This window comes from Chelonoidis abingdonii, chromosome 2, assembly GCF_003597395.2.
Source record: "Chelonoidis abingdonii isolate Lonesome George chromosome 2, CheloAbing_2.0, whole genome shotgun sequence".
Taxonomy (NCBI): domain Eukaryota; kingdom Metazoa; phylum Chordata; order Testudines; family Testudinidae; genus Chelonoidis; species Chelonoidis abingdonii.
This window is the reverse complement of record NC_133770.1, coordinates 43,647,809-43,673,067: the sequence shown is the minus strand read 5'-3', so window position 1 is coordinate 43,673,067 and position 25,259 is coordinate 43,647,809. Positions and strand designations below refer to the sequence as shown.

The window sequence follows — 25,259 nt, the reverse complement described above, 5'->3', positions numbered from 1 at the left end:
CCCCCGCCCCATATTCCAGATCATTTATGAATATGTTGAACAGCACAAGTCTCAGTACAGATCCTTGTTGGACCCTGGTATTTACCTTTCTCCATTGTGAAAATGGACGCTTTGTTTCCTACATTTTAACCAATTACTGATTCACAAGAGGACCTTCCCTCTTATCCCATGACAGCTTTCTTTGCTTAAAAGCCTTTGGTGGGACCTTGTCAGAGGTTTTCTGAAAGTCGAAGTACATTATATCAGCTGGATCACCCTAGTCTACGTGATTGTTGATTTCCTCAAAGAATTCTAATAGATTTGTGAGGCATGATTTCCCTTTACAAAAGCCATGTTGACTCTTCCTCAACATATCGTGTTCATCTGTGTCTGATAATTCTGTTGTTCACTATAGTTTCAATCAATTTATCTGGAACTAAAGTTAGGCTTACCAGGCTGTAATTGCCAGAATTGCCTCTGGAGACTTTTTTCAAAAATAGGTGTTACATTAGCTACTTTCCAGTCATCTGGTATAGAGTCTGATTCAAGTATAGGTTACATACCACAGTTAGTAGTTCTGCGATTTCCTGTCTGAGTCCCTGGTGACTTATTACTCTTTAATTTATCAGTTTGTTCCAAAATCTCCTCTATCGACACCTCAATCTGGGTCGTTCCTCATATCTGTCACCTAAATGGAATGGCTTGGGTGTAGGGATCTCCCCCACATCCTCTGTAGTGAAGACTGATGTAAAGATATCTTTTAGCTTCTCTGCAATAGCCTCGTTTTCCTTGTGTGCCCCTTTAGCACCTCGTCATCCAGTAGCCCCACAAATTGTTTGGTAGGTTTGCTGCTTCTGATTTACTTAAAAAATTGCTGTTAGTTTTTGTTCATCAGCTAGTTCTTCTTCTAATTCTTTCTTGGCCCACCTTCTTATACTTTTACACTTGACTTGCCAACGTTTGAGCTGTTTTCTATTTTCCTCATTAGGATTTCACTTCCAATTTTTAAAAGACTTCTTTTTGACACGCTCCACCTCTTTTATTCTGCTGTTTAGCATAGTCGGCATTTTTTTGGTCCTCTTACTGTTTTTATTATTATTATTATTTGGGGGTATATGTTAGTTTGTGCCTCTATTACAGTGTTTTAAAAATAGTCTCCATGCAGTTTGCAGGTATTTAATCTTTGTGTCTGTCCCTTTTAATGTCTGTTTAGCTTCCTCATTTTTCTGTAGTCCCTCTTTTTGAAGTTAAATGCTACTGTGGTGGGTTTCTTTAGTGTTTTTCCCCCTACACAGATGTTAAATTTAATTACAGCATGGTCACTATTACCAAGCAGTTCAGCTATATCCAGCTCCTGGACCAGATCCTATGCTCCATGTAGGACAAAATCAAGAACGGCCTCTCTCCTTGTGGGTTCCAGGACTAGTTGCGCCATAAAACAGTCATTTATGGTGTGAAGAAATTTTACCTCTGCATCGTGTCCTGAGATGACATATATCCAATATGAAGATAGCTGAAATGAAGCCACTCTAACCTCCCTGTGCATTTCACAGTCACTATCACCATCCTAGTCAGGTGGTCGGTAGTAGATTCCTACTGCTATATCTTATTGTTCAAGCATGGAATTTCTATCCATAGAGATTCAATGATTCACTTTGATTCATTTAAGATTTTTACTTTATCTGACTCTATGCTTTCTTTCACTTATAGTGCCTCTCCCCAACCAGTACAAAAAGAGATGGCCCTTCTGCTGAGGAATTGACAAGCCCCACAAGAATCCATTCATTTAACCTGACAGCTGGAATTTATCCAGGACCATCACAAGTGGGAAACATAAAACTGGAATAGGAAGGAGGGAGCAACAAGGCAGGGCCGGTACAACCATTTAGGCGACCTAGGCGGTTGCCTAGGGCGCTGAGATTTGGGGGGCGCCATTTTCTTTGGCAGTGACTGCGGCAGCTGGATCTTTGGCCGCCCCAGTCACCAAAGATGGAGGTGGAGGGAGCTGGGGCAAAGGAGTGCAGGGAGAGCCACCTGCAGCAAGTGGGGGGGGGGGGAGTGGCATGCAGGGGAACTGATTGGCACTGCAAGCCTGGGAGGGGGGATAAGTGAAGCAGCGACGGTGTGCTCGGGGAGGAGACTGGGCAGGGCTGAGCTGCTTCACTTCTCCTGCCTCCCAGGCTTGCGGCGCCAATCAGCTTAGGTGCCGCAAGCCTGGGAGGCGGGAGAGGTGAAGCAGCAACGGCGTGCTCGGGGTGATCATGCACGAAGCAGGGGTGAGCTGCCGTGGGGGGGCGCCTCAGGGCGGAGGAGGGGAGCTGCCACGGGGGGGGCACCTCAGGGTGGAGGGTGGGGCGCAAGATGGAAGTTTCGCCTAGAGCGCGAAACATCCTTGCACCGGCCCTGCAACAAGGTTTTATTTCTAGTTCACTATCAAACCCTTTCTTGCCAGTTTCAGGTACATTTCAGGCTACAGTTTCTTGTTCAGCCTAAATTGATTCTACTTCCTTCCCTTGGTTGTGATCATTAATGAGGATAATAGAACTAAATGGACTTGCCTGATTTCTACATAATCCGATGAACAAAACTTATTCCCTTCCAAGATGAAGTTGGTGAAGTGCAGCGCAATCTGTTTGTTGGTTTCCACTCTGATCCTGTATATGCACTCTGTCTTGACAGGGTAGTTTCTGGGGTAGTTTGGAGATGTCAGCACACCAGTGGCATCAGTGTATTGATGAGTGCATACTTTTAAAAGAAAGAAGCAGAGCACACAGTGACTTGAAGATACATCAACCACAAAGCTCCATTCCAAAGATGTCTGTTGGCTATGAAACAGTTTAAAGCACATATTTAATTAAAAATAAATATCTATTTCTGACAGACAGGAGACCAAACATCCTGATCTACTCTATATTGTAACTTATCTTGGAAAAATCTTATTGATGGAGCTCCCAATTTAAAGTAACCCATAAAACCAAAAACAGAATCCAGGATGTGTAAGAGATTTATTGTACTTGATTTGACACGTTGATTGTTTAAGTAAAACTTTCTTTAATCAATGTGCATACAAAGACAGAGGTGGTGGTGGTATATGTGGTGTGGTGGAGGATTAAGTATTTCTAGCAGCTAAACAGGCTTTGATCGAACACCGGTAAACAGTAAAAAAGGACACTGTAATGGCTACCTTGATGATCTACAGTCAGCACAATGTGCTGCCTTTGAGTCCTGAACATCTGAGCAACAGAGGCTTAGAAAGCTACTGTGCACTCACTCTCTGAGTGAAGAGAACATCTCACATTGCTCTCAGGTGGCCTCCATTGAACTAAATTAGGAGCAATGTTGATTTTTCTTTTTTAACTTCCTTTTTCTGTTTACCTAGGTCATGAAGGGGCACCTGACTGGTCACATTCTAACTGCAGGAAAGCATAAAATTCATGATTGCCAGGACCCAGTTGTTCTCTCCAAAGTACAGTTCTAGAATGAGTTACATCCATCCTTCCTGAACCAACAAGAGGGCAACCATGACACTGAGCCTTGGCATGAGGTGGAAAATGGGATGGAGAAATGAGGTGATTTGAGAGAACCTCTGCAAAAAGAGAGAGCAAAGGCTCTACAAAAGTTCAAACTCTTGCTGTAGGACAGAATATAAGAGTAATGGCAAGCATGATAGATTTCATGGAATGTTTCATAAGTAGTCATCATGGTTGCATGTACAACATACAGCCTAAGCAGAGAGTAGAATGCAATGACTAACTTTAACCATTTCACCAGGCCTTAACCGACCTCTGAAACTTAGTTTGTAACAAACTACTGCTACAGTTTAATGCCCTATACTTTAATACCCTAGTGTAAGAACTGATGCAAGCCACAGGCCCTTCATATCTGGAATAGCAGGACCACCATTCTGCTCTTATGAATTTAATAATTATAACATTTAACTTCTTAAAACCTTTTGAAATGTGCATATTTAACTTTCTGAAATATTACTTATGTCAAAAGAGAGCAAAAATCCTATGACCAATCTGAGGAATAAAAAGTGAAAAATTCCCTCTGTGTTTTAATTATCTAGAAAGATTAACTATGCCAAATGTGATCTAACTAATGCTTTCTAAACTGACAGTACAATACTGAACTCTTGCTTCAATCCAATACTGTGTTAGCCCTCTTTACTCTTCTTGCTGCTATGATTTACTCTGCCAACCTCTCATCAAATGAAATGCTAACTTATGTGATCAGAAATATGACATGCACATCTTTTTACATGGCTCACATTCAGTACAAATGGCTACTTTAAGAGAAGTACTATGAACAACGCTGCCTTGATGGCTTTACTGTACACATGCCATTTCTTTCTTTTCACTTATGTGTCATTTAGAAAAACTGTCACTTCCATAACCACGCTCAAATGCTTGCGTGTAATTTTAAGGTCAAGTTTGGTCACCTTCAATGAAATCTCTGGTACTTCATCAGTCCAATGTGCAATACCCTCACAAGTGTTACCAACTTTCATTATTTTATCATGAATCTCATGATATTTGGCATTTTTCTTCAAGCCTCCGATCTTAAAGTCAGCTGATTTTGTGATTTTATAAAGTACGTTTCTAGCCCTCATGGTTGTAGACAGAAGCTCAAAAATGTGAATCAAGCGCATCCTAAAGGCTCAAAACCCAAAAGGCAAAAAAACCCCAAACCCTCAAAATGTTTAGGCCAGTGTCATGATTATTTTTGGGCCTGGCTCATGATTTCTGAGTGCTTGGGACAAGCAACATTGTAGTTGTACCTTCATTCAAGGACTGAGACCATGAATGCCAGGTTCTAGTCTGGGGAGTATTAAAATGGTTATGTTATGAAGTAATTTGCAATGTGAATATTAACCAGCCCTTTTAAGAGCAATCACTGCAGTCCTTCCAGGGAGAAGATGTTCCAGTTTCCCTGCATCAATAATGTTTGCTTCCCTGAAAGGAATCCATTATCAAACCCGGGTGGCGATCCACACTGGAAGTTATTTTTTGTTCCGCATTTTGCACCAGAACTCAAAGATTGAAGGAGAAACATGACAGATCTTACAGTAACTGTCTCACCCATGTCAGTCCTCCAGCTACAACTACATAGAGCCAAGAACACATTTAGGATACACTGCTGTAAAGATTATAAAAAGAGCAAATGTGCCAAATGGCCTCACTTACTTACATGTGCACCAGCCAGCACAACTACTATTGTTCACATTATTCTGGTTTCAGCTGAGGAACGGGTTCTCATCTTTTGTAATCACCTCACTAACACATCATCAAAAAGTCAGATTTTTTTGAAATGTGCTAGCTTCAGTTTGCAATACTAATGCGATCAATGCAAATTATTAGGTAAGCAAGCAAGAAAGAGGAACTCTGGACCCTTTGCCAAGTTTTGGAATGCCTGATGCCATGATGAAATTAATAAAAGACTGGAAAAATATGTATTCCCGTTCATTTTAAATATTTTACTCAAGTTCACTAAAGAAAGAAGAAAAGGGTATTTGTCCAGAATGATCACACATCTTTCTTTGCCAGTGTGGGAGGTTTTCGAAACCCATTGAATCTGGTTTTGATTTCTGTACAACGTTAATGTTTTCTCTGTTAGAAAAGGCTGTAAACCACTGCAGCCTAGTACAACATTGCCAATATGAATACTAATAAAAAAGTTAGGTTTCATGTTTCTTTCTCATGTAGCCATGCACAGTGCAGAAAATTATGTTACTGTTTGTTCCAATAAAGGGATATTCATTGGTTGCCATGATGCCTATTAATCCAAAGCAAAACTCAGAGTATTAAATCATCGGTAAAATTGTGATTTTTCTTTTAGTTTGATCTTACGCTGCCAAAAAAGAACACAGATTCCCTAACACTTAGCTCCTTGTGTTGTGTTAGGAATATTTACAAAAAAGAAAAATAAGCCACCTCTCCACATGAAGTGTATTCCTCTCCACAGGCAGTAGATAAAGCACATCTGTGCTCAAGAGCCTGCTGCTGGCAGGCATTAACTGACTTAATTTTTACCAACCACAGCTGAGGGATGAGAAGAAGAACAAAGGTTCTTTGTAGAGAGCTTCAATCCCGTTATTCAGAAACACTAGCCACAGCAATTTAAACTGAATCCCCATCCCTCCTTGACTTCTCCATGTATATCTGCCATATACAACATTCAATTTCCATCTTTGCCCGCTCAGCTGGGGAAAAGGTCCATCCCTCTCATCCCTCATTGGAATTACTGATAATGTCCATTGAAATGTTATCTTAGAGTTGAATTTACACTATGCTATCAGCTAGAAAGTTAGACCTACGTGTCTATATTTTCTACTTGTGCCGTCCTTCTGAAGCCCATGGAGTTTCACGAGTCTAGCTGAAAGCGATATTTGACCCAAAAAGTATAGAAAAGAAAAGAAGTGGTGCTGAGATTGTTCATGATCATACTCTATAAATACCTTCCAGGTAAAAGGGAAAATTTAAGGAAAGGAATTATTCCCAGTCTCAGATAATAGTAGGAAAGGAAGCAATACAATGAAACTAAGGAAGGAAATGTTAATGCTAGAGATGAGGGTGCTGATAGAAGTCTGAAGCCATATTTTCTTTTGATACAGAATAGCTCACATTTGATGGCAGATACAAGGCTGGGAGATACAAATTAATCTAACAAAAAGTAATGCCCCGCCCTTGCCAGCCTCAGGCTGGATTGTCAGTAAGCGAACGGTTTTCATAAAACACGTGCACCAGCACCACAGTTAAACCAAAGTTAGACTGTCCAGCTACTAACGTTATAATGTCCAGCTACCTCAGGGGTGAAAGTAAAATACAACTCTTACTGGTACAGGTCCCACTCTGTCCCCCACCCCGAAGGGGTGGGGCCTCAGACTGAAGGGGCGGGGCCAGGGGTGGAAGTAAGTTACATTTCTTATCAGTACAGTCCAAACACAAGCAACTCACCTCTCCTACATACTTCATGGATCCATCCCATTGCATAACTTAGATACAGAAAATAAAGCTACTGTTACTACTACCAGGACTATCTGTAATAAAACTTTACTATTGGAATAAACCTGAAAAACTGAAAACTCACTGTCACATTTGTTTGTTGTTTCTCTCTCTCTCCTCCTCCAGCCAGGCTGCCCAACAGTGGCTAGGCTTCACATTCCCCCAACCCCCGCACTCAGCAGGGGCTGCGGGGGCTCCCCTCTAGCTTGTAGCAGGGGACTGGCTGAGGGAGAAGCCTCCCCAGGTAGCCTGCTGCTTGCGTAAGAACAGTTTAAACTTACCTGTTCACTCCACTGTCTGAACCAAGGAATTTGGGGCTATTTCTGGCATCCTTGTTTATTTCACTGAGGGTTGTTGGGGTGGAGGAGTGACCAAAGCCGGGGCAGTTCTTTTCTGTCCCCTGGATGAGGTGATCTTCAATAATATAAATTGAATATAAATGAATTGCCCTGGCTTTGGTCACTCCCCCACCCCAACAATCGAGAGTGAAATTAACAAGGATGCCAGAAATAGCCCCTAATCCCGGTTCAGACCCTGGAGTGAACAGCTAAGTTTAAACTGTTCCTATGCAGGCAGCAGGCTACCTGGGGAGGCTTCTTCCTCAGCCAGTCCCCCTGCTCCCTGCTACAATTTAGAGGGGAGCCGCTGCAGCCCCTACTGAGTTGGGAGAGGCGGGGGGCAGGGGAATGCGGAGCCTAGCCAGGTTGGAGCCTGGCTGGAGGAGGAGAGGGAGAGAAACAACAAACAAATGTGACAGTGAGTTTTCCCTTTCCAAGCTTTTATTAGCTCTGAGTTTGAACTTTTTGTTACGCAGCCGAAAGAGGTGAAAGTTAGCCAGTACTGAATGCTCCACTTATTTGCCAGTACACTACTGCACCCTTTTTTACAGGTACTCCCTACCGGGCCGGACTGGCTTACTATCACCTCCGAGCTACCTCCTCCTTTAACTCTGACCTCTCTAATCACTCAGTGCCATCTTCTCTTAGTCCTACAGAAGCTGAGAAATCTCAAACAATAGTCAGAGTCACTCCCATCATTTCCCAGATGGGAGGGGTGTGGAATATGTAAGTCATATATGGAATTTGAGAACAAAATTTCCATCCAGAAAGCAACTGGCACAAAAACATGATAAAAGCTCTTGCAAGAGTAACTAGCTACAGCTCTACAAAGCAGAGAATGAAATGTAACCTTCTTTGACTAAAAACAGAACAGGTATTTGTGAATAAACAAAGGATAATTAAATACATATACAGGGCCCAATCCTGTTCCCAGTGAAGGCTGCAGCTGGATCCTGCAAGGTGCCAAGCCCTCTGTCACCAGTCAGGAGTGAACCCTTTGAGAGTTTGGCCGTGATTTCATTTGGGATCAAGACCAGGCTCACTGCATGTTGTCTAAACGTGGTTTATCCAGCAGAGATGGAAAAAGAGGCTGATATTCAGATTCAATCTGTCTGTCTATCTATGCTGATATTTATATAGCCTTCACCACATTCAGAGGTCCTTTTCATTTGGGCCCTAGACTCTAAACTTCTATCTAAATATCAGCTTGTTTCCTAAGAGACCATTTCCCTGACAGTCAAATAGATGACTCAAGTAATATAGTAGAGGGAAAGCCCAGGTTCTGTTGCCAGGGCAAGACAGTTCCAATGAACAAGGCACATGTTCAACAGCTGTTGACTATTACTTAGGTGGTATTTGGCTGGCCAAATAGCACTCATGTTCCTACTATCTGGTATGCTTATCCCACTAGCTGACAGAGTTCAGGAACTTTCCAGATAGCATCCCATGCCCCAGGCTACATATTCCAGTGTTCTGTTTGCTTTTTTGACCAGAACTATAACTTATACTGATGGTATCAAGTTCTGTCTGCTGCTATTCTAGGGCTATGTTATCAGAACTAATAATAAATATATCACAAATAATACATGCCAACCAAAACACTCTTCCCTACGCTATAAAGATGCAAAAAAGAAGTTTTATTTGACATGAAAGTGCCTTTTCACTCATATTTGTTCCCTTTTATACGATAACATTGTTAATCTTTTCAATAGCTCAGTCTCTCTAGAATAATTTAAGGCCACTACTCTTCTAGTCTTCCCATTGGAACATCTAATATAAATCAGAACTACTTTGACCTGTTCTGATAATGATTACAATGCAGCTGGCTCAAAAATTGTAGCTGAAAAAGTATGGAAGATACTTGTTGCACAAGAAACAAGATTAGAACCACATTTTCTTAGCAGGAAAAAAATGTGTTAGACTTCAAAAAGTCCACAGCACTGGTATATATCCTCTTCTTTTCTCAAATATAAATACATACTGCCCATGCATAATTGGATCGGTACAAAATGAATATCAATCTTAAAGATGGAAGACTTAACATTTGATATAATTTGATGGGAGTGGGTAATTGCATCTGTTAGCTATGTCCCCATAAATCAGTATGTGTATGTGTTTATTTCTTTTACACCAAGGCAGCTTCAGAGTTCTTTGTTCTAAGATTAAAAATGAATGACAGCAGCTCAGCATTCATGAACAAATTTACAGTAATATTTTGTGTGTGCAAAGAACAAAAAAGGATCTTTATAAGGAAACAGATTTTAGTTTCAGTTTTCTAAGGAGTTATTATTAACAGACAACCAATGTTAGGAGGTTTAGAGAATTGGTTTGGTTCAGATAAACAGCCAAAAGTTTTGATAGTTATCTGATGCTTGTCCATACTTATCCAAACCGTAGTAGTTGAGCTGAAAAAACAAATTGTTCTGGAAATTATATTTCCAAGTTTAGGTCAGATTAAACAGGGAGCATTAGCTCTTTTGTGATATTTCTGCATGAAGCCCCAGCTTAAGCCAAAACATGTACATAGTGTAATATAAACTGTGGGGGAGAAGGGGGCAAAGAACTAGCCATACTTGTTCAGACCTCCAAAGTGGTTCAGGTATGGTTTCCATTTTTGGTGACAATTTTAGTTAGTTCTTATTTCATCCAACCATGGTCATCTATCTCTAGTCGTTATAAATATTAAATAGAAAAGGGCTCCCTAGAATGCTTCAATTTCCCTTAGAACTGCCCATCTCCTTCTGAATTAGTTTGCTTTTGTTGGTCAAGCTAAGCCCTTGCTACTATAGCACCAGCAGATGCAGACACAAATTATAGGAATTTGCCGCATGCTGCAGCACTCACTGAATCCTGGATGCCCTCTGGGGAAGGAAGAATTCCTGCCCTTTGCAAAAGGACATTTTAAATCTTCCTTTTTGTTTATAAAAGCTTTTTTGAAACTTGTAGGGGGCTATCATTTATCATCTGGTAGTTCAAGCCATAAGAGTCCATTCCTATTCTCCTCTATCAACTTTGGTTTAAGTTTTCATTAGATGAGGGGTTCTCAAACTTCATTGCACTGCGACCCTCTTCTTACAATAAAAATTATTACATGACTCCAGGAGGGGGGACCGAAGCCTGAGCCCACCCAAGCCCCACTGACCCAGGTGGGGTGCAAAGCTGAAGCCTAAAGGCTTCAGCCCCAGGTGGGGGGCCTGTAATCTGAGTCCCAACACGCAGGGCTGAAATCCTCAGACTTTGGCCTTGGGTGGTGGGGCTCAGCCTTCGGCATCAGCCCTGGGCCCCAGCAAGTTCAAGCCAGCCCTGGCGACCCCATTAAAATGGAGTCGCAGCCCACTTTGGGGTCATGACCCACAGTTTGAGAACTGCTGCATTAGATTATTCTGATTTATATGTAGCCAAATTTTGGTACGAGAACAAATAATTGTCTCTCGATTTTGGGACACCCACTATGAGACACCTAGGGTTTCATTTTCAGAGGTGCTGTGGACCCACAATCAGAGATGGCAGTTCCTCAGTCTGAAAATCAGGGCCTAAGAATCTCTAGTTGGGAACTCCAAACCAAGACATACCAAATGACTATGAATACTTTAAAAATGTTGATTTCATTAAGCATCGTCAGTTTGCCTGGCAATGTATAAACGTAAAAGATGAGATGGTCCCTGCCCCCACGGGTTTATCATCTAAATCAGACATGAAAAGTCAATTCAGAAAAAGCACCAGATGAGAGTTCAATCCCAAAGCAAGTGTGGGTTTTATAGATGTTAAAGGGAAGAAGTGACAAGTTTGGTAGGCTTTGTGATGGGAAAAAGATAGAGGAGTCGAATATGAGACTGTGGCTGTGAGTCTGGGTGATCATGTTACTGTTGTTAATAGTGATACATATGGCAGAGTTTGGGATGAAAGAGAAGAAATCCAGTTTCCTTCTTGTTGAATTTAAGATGGTGGAGGGACATGGAGGTGAAGATGGCAGGCAGATAGTTGAAGATGTGAAACTGGACCGAAGGGCCAAGGTAATTAGGAGATGTTACAGAAGCCATAAGCTCACTAGTAAGTTTGCTCAGGGAGAGAACAAAGAAGTTGTGAATAGAGCTGAGAACAGAAACTGTGTGAGCAGGAGCAGCTGCTGAAAGAGCAGTCAGAAAGGGATGGGAAAAACTATGAGAGTACAGAGTCATGACAAGTAGCTGTTCTGTTCAGAAAATGTTCATGTTATTGTAAAAGGCCATTAGTTAAATGCAACAGTCTGTGATACGGGGTGGAGGAGAAAGTGTCATATTAACCTCCAATAGAGTCGCTTACACAAAAGAATGGCTGGACCCTGCAAACATATGCCAATAGACAGTTTTATTTTAACATGCTCACACTGATAGTCCAGCAGCTGTAGCAGCAACCTAACAAAATGGAGGGAGAGTTTACAATAATAATGTATTGTTTCAAAATAAGAGGAAAGGTTTCATGATTTCTGGGTTAGTAAAAACCCAGAAAGTTTTCACACACTAAGGTTTTTCTTAGAGAGAGAAAAGCTGTATAAATCTGTTCCTGCATTAGTTTCAAACTGATAGTAGGTTCCTAGCTGAGATGTTTCCCATTAAATCTTAAATGCTAATGATTTTTCCTCTCTCCATGCCAGATAACTAATGTATGAATGAAGGAAGCTGAGAAAACTGATCATTTGGAACATCTGGAAGTAGACGCTAACTGGTGGTAAAGCAAAAGCAATGTCAGGAAGCAAAATCTCTACCAGACCTCCACACACATTCCCAAGAGATGAAGTAACAGTCAGACTGCCTGAGCTGTGGCTGGGAGAGTGGATATTTTGCTCAGAATCTAAAACAAAGGAGAATGGGCAGCTATTTATTTATTTAAAATCAAGACACAATTCTCAAACACGCTAACTGCAGTTTTGCTCAGGAACAGTAAATGAGCAGTTACAGGCATTATTCTACTATGGGATCTACATTTATGTCAAATACAGCAACACATATAGCTACAGAGATGACTGCTACGGACTTTTAATATTTATCGCATTAAAAATACAGCACACATACAACAAACCCCAACTGAAAACCATCTAGCTGTGCACACAGATGACCCATGTGGATACAAGTTCTAATTACTATTCCCCTCATTCCTCCACCTTTGCTTCTTCCCACTGTTTGCTACATGCACTCTTGGGTCTTTTCTGTTGCCCATGAGCTCTACAGGGCTCTACTCTGTGTTGCATAGAACTTAGCACAATGGAGCCCCCAACCCTGACTGGGGCCTCCAAACTCAACTGTAACAGAAATAATAAAACCACAATAATGGGATTACGCACATAAATCTGCTTTACTGAAAGTGAGTAAAGGTGTCAGAATCGGGCCTTTAATGAGGCTTCTGCTTATACCAAACTAATTACTGAAAACAAATACAGAACTAAAACTTGGCAAGAAGAGTTATTGCACTTTTCCTTTTTTAATGCTCTTTGATTAAAATATTTAACTCAAACTAAAACTTTGAACACAGGGGGGCAACTATAGACACAGTCAGACCATTTCCTTCCTTGCATAAGGGGACCACACGTGGTCACACAATACAGTCTGTATCTCACACGTTGTCTGGGATCTGCTTCTCCACTGGCTGTAACTACCCCTGCCTGTTTGGAGTTCTCGAAGCAACTGAATCTCACTATTTCCTGCTACTCTTGTGCCAGCCACTCCAAACCAGCCCAGCCAAAGGCAGTGCTTTTTGCCAGGGTCTTGCTTCAGTGCCAGCAGCAAGAAGGTTGGTTAGCAAGCAAGATCCCCACCTAAATGTGAAGGAACGTTTAAAGAACATTGACTGATTTCAGGATTCTACACTCCCACACTTAGTAATAGACAGGCTAGGCAGTGTATCACCAGTGCACACTGAGTCAGCAGGGATATTTAATTTCTAAAACAGAACTGCATTTCCATGGGACAGGGATTAGCGGTGAGAGGATTAGTAATGAGTGTAGCATTAGCATATAGCATTTCACCTTGAGGTTGCTGGATCAAATACAGCTCAGGTCAGTGATAACAAAGTTGCTACCTTCTGAATACTTGTAGGTGACCTCTGAAATGGGCATGGTGGTTTTAACACTGTCCAAAGGGTCAGGCAGACGTACATATCACAGAAACCCTACACACTAACTAGGGCTTTTGGTAATGCTCAAAGGTTGGGAGCAGTTGAAAAACGAAGGGCTTGGAGATTGACTTTGCTCCCCAGAAGGTGGCTACACTGGAACAGACTTCTTTGGCAGGGCAGTGAGAGGAGGCTTGAACTTCCACTGCCATGCTGCATCTGTCCTACTTCATTCTCCAGGATGTCACTCCAGCACCTGGTACCTTTATACCTGTGACAAGCACTCCTGTTCCTGTTGGGTTTGCTTGGGACACACAAAAAAACCCCAACCTGCACAGTCAGCTGAATGTCAACAAGACTTCCGCTCCTATGTCACTTTAGAAAATAATATTCCTAACCACCCTATGCAGTCCTGCCATGTCAGTGATTACAGAAACCACTGGTGTTGCCTAAAGACATTGCTTTCTGCCTGGCCAATCCTCCCCAGCTAGAATAAAGGCCAGTGAACCAAGCTGTAAATAAAGATGGGTGGAGGAGACAGCAGGGATTCTAGTAATTAAAAAAACGAAATGTGTCTTGTTTTTGTAATGTGAGTTTACAATTAAGGCTTGACAGGAATAATCTGCATAACGCTCACACTTCTGTATTACCTGTGGAAACATTCATTGAGACATAATTAGCTGAGAACCCCTCAGAGACAATGTTGTGATTTGTCACAAAGTACAGCATAATTATGTTGCCACTGCTGGTGAGTGATGGTGGAATTGATCTTCCACAATACCTATAAAAAGTCAAAGGAGATACCATGTATTGAGTACGTATATCAATATTCTATAGTATCTAGATTAATAGAAAAGTATTCAATGTTCCCCAGAAGCCTGTAGCTGGGTCATTTTCTGTTGACTTTAGAGGGAGATAGATTGGTCCCCACTGGATTACTCTTCCAGAAAGACTAGCTAATATGATGAAATAATCTCCATTATAATCCCATATTCACTTGCTCCTTATTTTCCAACTAGTGGAAGGATTTTTCATCTTTTAACCTCAGCCCAAATTCATATTTGAAATTTTGAACCAAGCCAGTTTAGTTGTTCTTGAGTTATGGGAGTATAAAAATATGTTACGTTTTGTAAGAAAATAAAAATCTGTAGTGCAATCATTTTATTCACTGATATAAACACACACGAGGAGGTATTGTAAATTGATCAATAAATAATATAAAACTATAAAGTCTAAGATTTAGCCCATGTTATAGCCTAATTTTTGTTTATTCATGTACCCAATTTTCACCTATTCTGCTTCTGTTACTTGGTATTAAAAATTATTTCCTTCCCTGCATCCCAAAGGAAGAAATAATATTAAGAGTGGATTTAAACCTGTTGCCAGACCTTAAAAAACTTACATGAAATTCTATTGCTAGACAATGGCAGATGTGAAAATCTGCACATGAGATTGCCATCCCTTACAGAAAAGTTAATTTCTCACTCAATAGTTTACATCCCTTGGCTCAATAAAAGACTTAGGAAAAATGCTACCCCTCCTAAACCTTGCCTTTACTATGTTAAGTGGAATAATTGTTGCTGTTGGCCTGAATAATACAAATCTTTAGCTGCTTTCAGTAAAATGAACCTATGTTGAACACCTTGATACCAAAGGAACAGATCCACTGAGGAGCAAAAAGAAGACAGTGGCAGCAGCTGTGTAGGTAGGTAGATTAAATAGATTAGATAGGCATATTCACCTTCCAAGCCTTGTCATAGTACCATTGTCATATACTTCAAGATAGTCTCTGGTGCAATTGTAATCAAACTCCAAGTTAAATGATGTGAATGTCAGGCGGATAAGGTGCCCAGGCTGCACTGAAATAGTCCACACACATTTAACACCATGTGGGTAGATGATTGGATGACCAGGACTCGTAATGGTTCCTTCTGGCCCAGTGAGAGTCTCCCCACATGCTAGAAAGATTTAAAACAATAATGTGTTAACTAAAATAATGTTTTCAGAAGATGACACTTACAAAATCAGTTAATAGTTTCTGAAAATTAAAAACATGATTCTTTTTCTTTCATCATCTCTTTCAGAATTTTTGAAAGGATTCTACATTGTTTCTTTCACAAATGAGGTCTCCTGCTTTGTTGTCATACAACTTGACGTCCCACTGATTACAATATGTGGTTTTCCTTTGCTCATCAATTTGAATTGGTGATATACAAGGACATGGAGGACCAACAGCCAGAGGGTGAAAGATCTCAACTCTTACCTGTATCTAATGGCTTGTATTCAGCCATGAACCCAAGATTTGTAGCAGAGGAGACTCTGAATTTGACATAGAGATAATTCCGTGTGGACTGCACTGCTGAAGGTATATCTGTGCCACAGTATTTCGCTAAAAGAGGAGAATCTGTGCTGCTGCCATCTCTGACCTGAAGACAATGTATTCAAAACAGTCCATGAAAACTTGTTTCTGTTACTGCTAAGTAGATATAAAATGTAGATGAATTGACTCAATGCACACAAACTACAAAATAGTCTTGGAAACCAGTAGGAAGAGCTAAAAGGTTAAAAGCCACCATGGAAAAGACAGTGGCTCATCCACCTCATTAAAATATTCAGCAGCTCAGATCCTATCCAACATTAATACATATTTGTGTCACCAGCACAGTGGCCTTAAAGATGCTGTGAAGGGGCAGCTGAACATTCTTCTGGCATAAGGGAATCAGATGGAGTAAAGCTGGCATTCCAGCTGCCTGGAGCTCTTCACCAGTAGGTAGCACATGGGATACAAGGAGAGGAGAATCAGGCCTTATCTATCCAGATATAGTTATGCATCAATGATAGCTCCTATTATAGAAAATATAGATGGAGAAAGGTCATGTTATCAAAGGAGCCTTCAAAAGAAGAAGGTTGGCTCATCTAGTGAGTCAGCAAAAGATTTCATTTGTCCAATGAAATCGGTGTTTATGTACCTAATTACCTATTCACCCACATGTTTGCTTATTGACAGACATAGGTACATGATGGAGGCGTGCATATGATATTTGTTTGTAATTCACAATAAGTATGTACTAATATGCTTTACCTCCACATAATCTGAGTCACAGGTAGTGATATTTCGAATGCCGAAATCGGTAAAATTAAGAATCACTGCATTGTCTTCTGGCTGGAAAATGATCCACTCACAGGTCTTCTGATGAGGGAAAGTCCTGGGATAGTATGGGGAATGAATAACACCCTCTCCAGACAATACACCCCCACAGGCTGCAATGAAAAATTAAGAGTTAGCAGCTGGAATGAAGGTTTACAAGGAATGTACATTGGGATGTAGATTAAATGTCACTTTGGGGGGAGGAAGAAAATAACCATTGAAAACACACATTTCCATCTACTGTGGATATTTCAGGTAGGTTTAAGAGGGGGCTGTTTGTTTAAAAAGTTGCTGTTATGTGACTAAACCTAAACCTGCATAACTGAATGTGAAACAGCAGTGAAATCATGTCCATGAAAACTCCAAGTGAAATACACATTTGTCTCCTTCCCAAGATTTGACTGTATTTGGTTTCACAGACTTGTGCAGAAAGGATGAGGGAAGGGGATGGCACACAACAGGAGAGGAGTGGTCGATGTCTCATCCGTTGGTGGTGAGTCTGGAAAAAGGAGTGTTGAAAGTGGACAAATTTACAGGGCAAAAGTAAAGTTATTCATTATCTGCCATATTTGGTGCTTGTGCTAGTGAGGAGTGGTCTACTGTTGCAGAGAAAAATTGAGGATATACAGCATGTATTTTAAGTTATGTTAAGGGTGCCCACTGTATATGGATAGCCATCCTTTTAAGCATTTCTATCAATAAATCAATAAATGTATTGATAGATGTCTCAACTTTTCATTTCCTTGCTTTTAAAGTTTTGTTTTAGGAATATTATGGGCAGATCAATCTTAACTGACATACAGAATAGTGTTTTTGTGTCAAAGACGAAGATCAAGTGAAGAACAGGGGGTCGAGATCTCAGAATAGTGTGATATCATATGTAAAAAATGTGCAGCAAAACCTAAGTACAATGTGGGGAGTTAAGATGGGAATTAAGTGATATACAAATGCTATAAGGTCCCCAATCTAGAGGTCAGGTCAGTTTTCAAGTCACCAGTTTCTCTTACCAACTTCATAAATTGCTCTGAAGCTAGCCCTTTGCACAGAAACATCTGACTTAAATTTGATCCACAGGCTGTTGCTAGAGGAAGTGATTGGAGAATGAAATGTGCTGTTGCAGAATTTGTTGATGATAGAAGACATTTCGGAGTCACCGTCTCGAACCTAATCAGCAAAAACAAAATAAAATAACTAATAAAACTGTAACTCAATACTTTTATGCATCCCTAAAACCAGCATCAATTTTAACCCCTAAATAGCATGTCATTTGTTTTGTCATTAAGCTTCAGAAATAAAAAAGTGCTGCTAAGTGTTGTTACAATAATGTAAACAAAAGGGAAGCTCTCACAGCCATATGATCATGTAAAGTCTCCCAATATAAGGAGTGCCAGGTCAGTATTTGCTTAGGAGACTTCCAAGGCAAACCAAAATACTGTTGATCCAATAGATGGGAGGCTTGTCTGTGAACCAAAGCCTCAGCCTGAGGCTAAGCTGTGTGCTGCCCAAAGGGCCATCTTTGGAGAGGTAAAAGCAATGTCCTGACTGTTAATGGTTATTAAATATTTACATGGCATGAAATTCCTGACTAAAAATAGAGGTTTTTTTAAATTTTCTTCGAAGTGCAATGTCTCCCCTATTTAAAATTACAAATACATTCCCTGCTCTGTACATGGAGTTTCTATTGACTTCAGTGGGAGTTCTCCACAAGGATTGCCATAAGACCACCCAGGCAGACGCATAACTAATGAGGGATGCAGTTCTACGTTCCAGTGTCAGTAATAATGGTTACACTGGTGCCATTTCATTATTTTATCTGAAAAGTTCAAGGTGTTAGAATTAAAGTGATGGTACACCAGGGTGCACCAGGGAATCACTGTCTGCTTTTAACCCCTGCATTGCTACTAGGCTTGAATCTCATTAATCAACTCACTAATCAAGGGAGAAATTTACTCCATTAATTGCCTCATGAATTGGCAGCAGATTTGAAGAAAAAGATTCTGGTGAAAACAAAAGACCATTTTCTCAGCAGCACCAGTTCTGTACCTGGAGCAGCTGGGGCTGCTCTAAGTTGCACCTAGTTGCAACAGCTGAGAAGCCATTGCAACCACTGGGGATGAGAAGGTCTGGAGAAGGGATTATGTTCCTTGAAATTGTTTGATATGGAAAAATGTTAAGTGAGATTGTATGAGGAGGTATGTGTGTGATCAAGACCAAAAATAACATATGCTGCTTGGTGCACAGAGATTGGACTCCTGGATGAAAGCTCAACCCAGACTGCTCGTTTGGACTTTTGGGAAAATTTGAAGGGTTGTCCATTGTCTACTGAGGAAAGAGGAAGCAGGATCACAGAGGGAGTTGGAGAGCTAGACTGTGATCAAAGGGAAGTGCTGTTGGGCTGTTATAAGATGAGGCTGTCCCTAGTGGGGTAAGTAGACAGGTTACCTAAAGCAATTGTTTGGTTTATGTCATGTTTAATCTGGCTAAATAAAAGTGTAGTGGATTTTCAAACCCAGAAGTTGTAGGCATAGTCAGCTGGAGGGTTTGAAGAGATCTACAGAGCCCTCTAAAAGTTAAGAAAAGCAGCCAAGATCACCCAGTATTTACAAGCAAGTGTCCTGGGAGGAAGATTAGAGGGGTAAAAGGGCTGTAGAGACAATAGTGTTGAACATGTCATGATACCAGGGCACAGCAGTACTCCAACCATCCTCCTTTTCCCCCCTTCACATTCATACACCATGGCTTGGGATGGGAGGAGAATGTGGGATGGCACATATATGGCGAGGTGAAAGCAGATGGCTGCACTGCTGCTGAGCTTTGGTAATCTCCAGCTGCATGAATGGCATTCTGCTCCCTGGCAGTCGTTGTGACCTTCCAGAAAATTCAGTGTCAGCCATTGGAGTTATTCTGGATTTACACTGGTGACACTCAGATTAGAATTTGGGCCAGAATATTTAGAAGGTGAATTGAGAACATTTTCAGAACCATAATTCAGGTAAATTGATACTTCTCCGTTACCGGTTTTTCCCAACAGTGCTGAAAGCATTGATTGGTATTTAAAGATAGATGGGAATTCATTCAAGCAGCAACAAAGATAACAGGGCACCATAGCCAATTGATTTGATCTCACAAGAAGCTGGCATTTCTAACAAGTTATCTCTGACTTTGCTGTGCTACAACACATTCTTCCTTAACTGAGAAACATATTGTGTCTAGTTTCTCTCTAAAATACTGAAGTTCCAGGGATTCAGACTCCTGCTTCCTTAATCAGAGACTAAACATCCCCCCTAGCAGAAAGGATGAGCTGTGTCTGTGTTTATAGCAATTGCACAGATTTCCTGTTAACATCAGAGCACATGAGCTTCTGGGTCTTTTCAAAGTGAGAACACAGTTGTCAAAAAAATGATTTTAAAGTAATAATTTAAAAATCCAAAGCCAGCTCCCTAGTTTAACCTTTACTACAGACGCCTATGAGAGAATGTTTTAGAACGCACAAAACTATTTTTGTGGGATGGCTTTGTGGGGGGGAACCAGAACTTGACAAAACCACACAGCTTTGATCACACTGGTTATTCCAGGGTCATAAAAATCCATCCATGTTACTCTGTTCTGGATTGAATGGATCTGAGTGGGGGTGTGGGAGGAGATGGGTGAAAAGGACAGAAGAAGTATGATAAAGCTAAACTGCCTGAGACTGATCAGCAAACAACAAGGTACATGCCTTGATAAATCAACACAATCTGATTGTGCCCAACAAAAATTGTTTTGTTTCTCTGTCTTCTGTGAGTTTAGCTGCTGTTCTGCCAGCAATTAGACAAGAGAAGTAGCAGTCCAGACAAACAAAAGCTGTCTGTTTTCATTAAGCAGATTTCCCTCTAATTTTAGAAATTAATTATACTTCATTCCAACCAAAGCCTCTGAATTAAAGCAGAAGGAAAGGGAACAATGTTAATAAGCAATCTTTTATGGCTAACACTGTAGAAACAGATCCACTATACTGAGCTCACTGGAACCTGTTCCCTGTTTGCTCAAAAGTATATCAAGCAAGAGATGATCCCACTGAAATCTAAGCAGTGCCGTCTTGGCCTTGGTATTATTTACGCTTATCTTATATTTGGTACACATTAACCCAAGGCTCAAACCCCATCCTGATTAGGTGGAGTGACTGAGGGTCAGCCTAATCCTAGCTGGGTTCTCATGCTCACTCACCTTTAGCTCATGCTGATTGCATAGCCCCGGCGTCTTAGCCTTTGTGGCTTTTGAACCCTAATAAAAAGAGATATCTACCCTCTCGTATCTGAGGAAGAAATTTTGCTTTATAGTTTTATGCACACAGATAATCGACATTTCAAAACCACAAAATAATAAAAGTCACCTCAATATAATTCCAAGAACAGCCGCTGTGGCTTTCCAGCTCCATGTGAGTGAAGTTGAGGTAGATTTTTTCATTCGGTGGCTGTCGGATAATGTAGATACATTGCCTGCTGTTAATGTATGGGTTAGGCCAGTAAGGGGATAGGATAATGCCCCCACTGTTTGTGTAGTTTCCTCCACAATTGGGATCCGCTGTGTTAAATACAAATAAATTGATCACTTGAGGCCTCAAATGGGTCATATATCTGAATGCTGGCTGCAAGTCAAACAGCAGATTATTGGGCTAGAGTCCACCACGATCCTGCCTGCCTCTATTTCCAGGCTATTTCTAGATACAGTAATTTGGGAAATGCCATATTCATAAGTTAAGTGCACAGTTGTACTTACAAGGCGATGTAGTGTAGACAATGTGGAAGCCTCTGTCAGTGACTGAACCATCAGAATGAAAGTGAATCCATGCATATGGGCCAGAGGTTTGAAGTGGGGGAGGAGAATTGGTGCTACAATATTTACTGAGGATGGAGTCTTGTGGAAGGAGGCCGTCTCGAATCTAAACAGAAGTATTAATCCTCATCACAGGGTTATCAGTTATAAGCCAACTGTGGGTAATTTCAATATTCCTAAAGTTATTTTAGCATAGGAACTCATAGGCGGTCTCGTTAGTGATTGAAGGTTACCAGATGGAGGCTAAGCTGGTAAATCCCAGCATGGCTTTGATGTTTTCACACATTCAAAACTCCCATTTAAGTCACCAAACCTGCATTTCCACTGGATGTTGAAGGACAGTGGGACCCAGCCTCTATTAAATAACTCCAGTGTTGACATGAATGACGGAGGGATCATTCATTGAATGGGTGGAAGGGGAGGGAAAGTTTATGAGATCCACCTTGCAAAGTTTTCCTGGAATCATCCTCTCTGGTGACAGTGGTTTGGGGAGTCACAAAAAAATTATGGAGGCCACACTCTTTCCCAACTCTACAGATCTTAAGGATACACAAGGAAGTGAACCTCCGTTCATGAGGAGACAGGAGTTTGCAGCTGCTTACAGGCTTCCATTCCTCCACTACCTTTTCTGGATACCCAGCTCCAGGAGAGGCTGTGCTAGATCTCCCTGCAGTCACTCAGTAGCAGAAAGGAACCAGCAGCAGGTAATACAGATCTTAGCTGCATTACTTCCTGTCCTGCTGCTGGGGCCATGAAGGGACATGGTGCCTCTCACTCAGCCTGTATTGTAAGATGATAGCCCAGCCCTTTGGTTATTGTTGTGAATACATTTAAATATAACTAAAGAAGACAATCAGAATAAGAAAAATGTGTTTGATTATTATCATTATGGAAAAGATACACATCTAGAAGTAGGTTCCAAACAGTGCAGTGTTGGTAAGTAACCACGATCATGTGATTGGTTTGATCAATCAGAATTAAGGATTTTAAGGTCTATCTTATCATTGAGAAGAACTACTTCTATTGGATACTTAATCTGGAAAAATACCCTCTTTTACTAATGTAAAATAGAGCTTTTATACCATCACAGATTTTCTAGATAGCTTCAATTAAACACTGTAATAGGGGCAGTTAAATCTCTTTCTTTATTCCTTCACTGAATGACTGATGCCATTTGTGATTATAATTGATTCCAGTAACATAGAACAGTTTGCATACACTACAGCTATTTTCACAAAAGGGAAGGTTTCTAGACACAACTGGAAGGAATCCTTCTTGGTGTAGTGATTTAGATGCTTATTCTACTTGAAGATTTCAAAAAGCCATATTTACTGTCCTTTAAAGATGTGTCCCAATATTTCAGAAATGACTCCGCATTTTTTTTCTACTGGTAAATAGAGCTGGGTGAAAAAAAAACGATAAATAGTTTATTTGCTGAAAAATGCAGTTTCCAATCAACCTTAACTGTTTGCCAATTCAGGTTGAATTCAGTGAATGGTTTCAGCTGAAAAAAGTTTGGAAAAAATTCTGAAAAAAAATTAATTTTTTTGACGTTTTCAAAACTAATGTTTCAACTTTTCCTTTGAAAGCAACATTCCATTTAGAATTTTAGCTAGATTTAAGTATAAAAAACACAAAAGGATAAAAAAATCCTGAAAATTAAACAAAAAATTTCATTCTACTCTAAACAATTTGTTTTGGTTTTAGTTTCGGCAAGGAAAAAAAAATGCCAAAACTTGTCATTCTTGGTCAACACAAAACAAACATTTTTTGATCTTTCAGTTTGGCCACTGAACTGAAAAATCAATTATTTGCCCAACTCTATTGGTAAATGCTCCTTGAAACCCTTCACTTTTCACGTTTCTGTAATTATGATATAGTAAAAAACTTTGCATCTGAGATGTGGCTTAAATCTCACATGTCAAGCCATTTTCTGTGGTACAAATATTTATTTCTCTCACACTTTTTGTTTATACAATTAATTCCCTGTGGGTGTATGTCTGACCAGAATTCTAGAGACTGGGGTTTTTGAGGCTAAAAAGGTTTCTCACCAGTGATTCATGGCAAAATCCTGGCTCCATTGAAGTCAGTAACAAAACTTTTATTGGTTTCCTCTACTGATTTCAATGGGACAGGATTTCACTCTTGTTGTGTACGTGACTGTGTAGTTGATGAGTAGCGAGTGACGTTTCAGCTTGTGATTTATCCTGTCAGCATTACTTTTCTGTCTGAAAGGAAAAGGTTGTAATATTTTGTTTTGCAATCACATTGCCAGAATTATGAAATTTTACCTCCAGATAGTCATAGCTGCAATTATCATGATGCCCTAGACGAAGTGTGCCAAAGGCAAATGTGATGAGAAGGCCTGGCTTGGTTGAGATGGCCCAGTAACAATCTCTGTCCGGAGGATAGTTACCAGGGTATCCCGGCGAGTTTATTGAGCCATAAGTATTTGTTAGTTCACCACCACATTCTAAACAGGGAGAAAAAACCCACAGAATTACTTTACTCTTTCATCCAAATTAGCTAGAATATCTGTATCCGCCAAGGCTAAATCATCCCTTAATGATGGAGTTTATGGACTGTTTTAGGCTATCAGATATATCAGATCAAACCGTTTTTTTCCTTCTCAAGATTTACATTTAAGGAAATCCATAAACAATAAAAATATAACCCCAAATAAGTATGTGTCTACACTGAAAACATTACAGTGGTGCAGCTGTAGTTCTGCTGCTGTAGCACTTCATTGTAGACATTACTTATGCCAATGAGAGGGGTTCTCCCATTGGCCTAGGTAATTCACCTCCCTGAGAAGCAGTAGCTGGGTCAATGGAATAATTCTTCATCAACCTAGCACTATCTACACCAAGGTTTAGGTTGGCATAGCAACATGTCTGGGGTGTGTGGATTTTTCACACCCCTAAGTGATATAGCTATGCTGACGTATGTCACCAGTGTAGACTAGCCTGTAGATGCACAGCTCTACTTTTTTTAAAAAATGGGTAACTCAGTAACTTAGTGAAAATATCTTTAGAGATGGAACAAGCAAACACACAGGCCTCTTTTGGAGTTCACAGAACTAGGCTGAATGTATGAGCTTTTTTTTAAACCTAATCCCCCACTTTTTACGTTACTCCAAGGGTGATACAATTTATTTTTAAAGTTTTTCCAATTAAAGTGTTATGTACTCAGGGTAGAAGAATAATCCTTCCCACAGCAAGGGCTGGGTAGCACAAATGGGTGATTTGTATGTTGTGCACATACTATATCTAGTTTTTTCAATAAACATTTTTGCTCTCCCTCCGGTTCTTTTTTCATTCTCTGTATTGATGCCCTTTCTCTGATGCATTTTACTCACTGGACTTTTTCCCTCCCTCTCCTCTATCCCTTTTTCTCCCTGTGACCCCTCCTAGGTAGTACTTGAACACAATAATTTTAAACTTCTAGTCAAGCTTTCAAACCCAGAGTGTTTGGGGGGTTGACATTAGGTAACATGAATTTGCCCTTCCCTAGCTGTCCTGAAAGAGGCCCAAGTTAATGATCTACTTCAAGAAAGGAACTGCCCAGTCCACTGAAAGATCATGCAAATGCTGTTTTCAGGAATTCAGTCATAAGAGATAACTGCACAGAGAAAGTCAAATTGTTTGAAATTTTGATACAAAACTGTCATGTTTAAAGGGATTGTTTTATTCTCATTAGCTTAGCCTTCTGCAAACTGACCATGACAGAGACAAAACTTACTTGCCCTGCAGATAAATGACCATAAAAAATCCCAAAGTCCCCAAGAACATATAACCTAGGATCCTAATAAACTTTGGAGAATCCCTCAAAGGAAGAGCAAAACGGCCATAAAAAATAAAGCAAAATCCTAGCAAATATTGTCCAGGC

At 40.5% G+C, this 25,259-nt stretch overlaps 1 protein-coding gene across 1 annotated transcript in view; it reads right to left on the bottom strand.

Annotated features, from left to right (window-relative positions):
* The window catches only part of CUBN (cubilin), a 223,416-nt gene that overhangs the window by 161,176 nt on the left and 36,981 nt on the right, over positions 1-25,259 (bottom strand). The window contains 9 exon segments of the mRNA XM_075062312.1: positions 2,538-2,724; positions 14,059-14,189; positions 15,150-15,366; positions 15,672-15,834; positions 16,491-16,669; positions 17,564-17,720; positions 20,929-21,119; positions 21,315-21,477; positions 23,663-23,844. Coding sequence (XP_074918413.1) covers positions 2,538-2,724; positions 14,059-14,189; positions 15,150-15,366; positions 15,672-15,834; positions 16,491-16,669; positions 17,564-17,720; positions 20,929-21,119; positions 21,315-21,477; positions 23,663-23,844 — 1,570 coding nt within the window.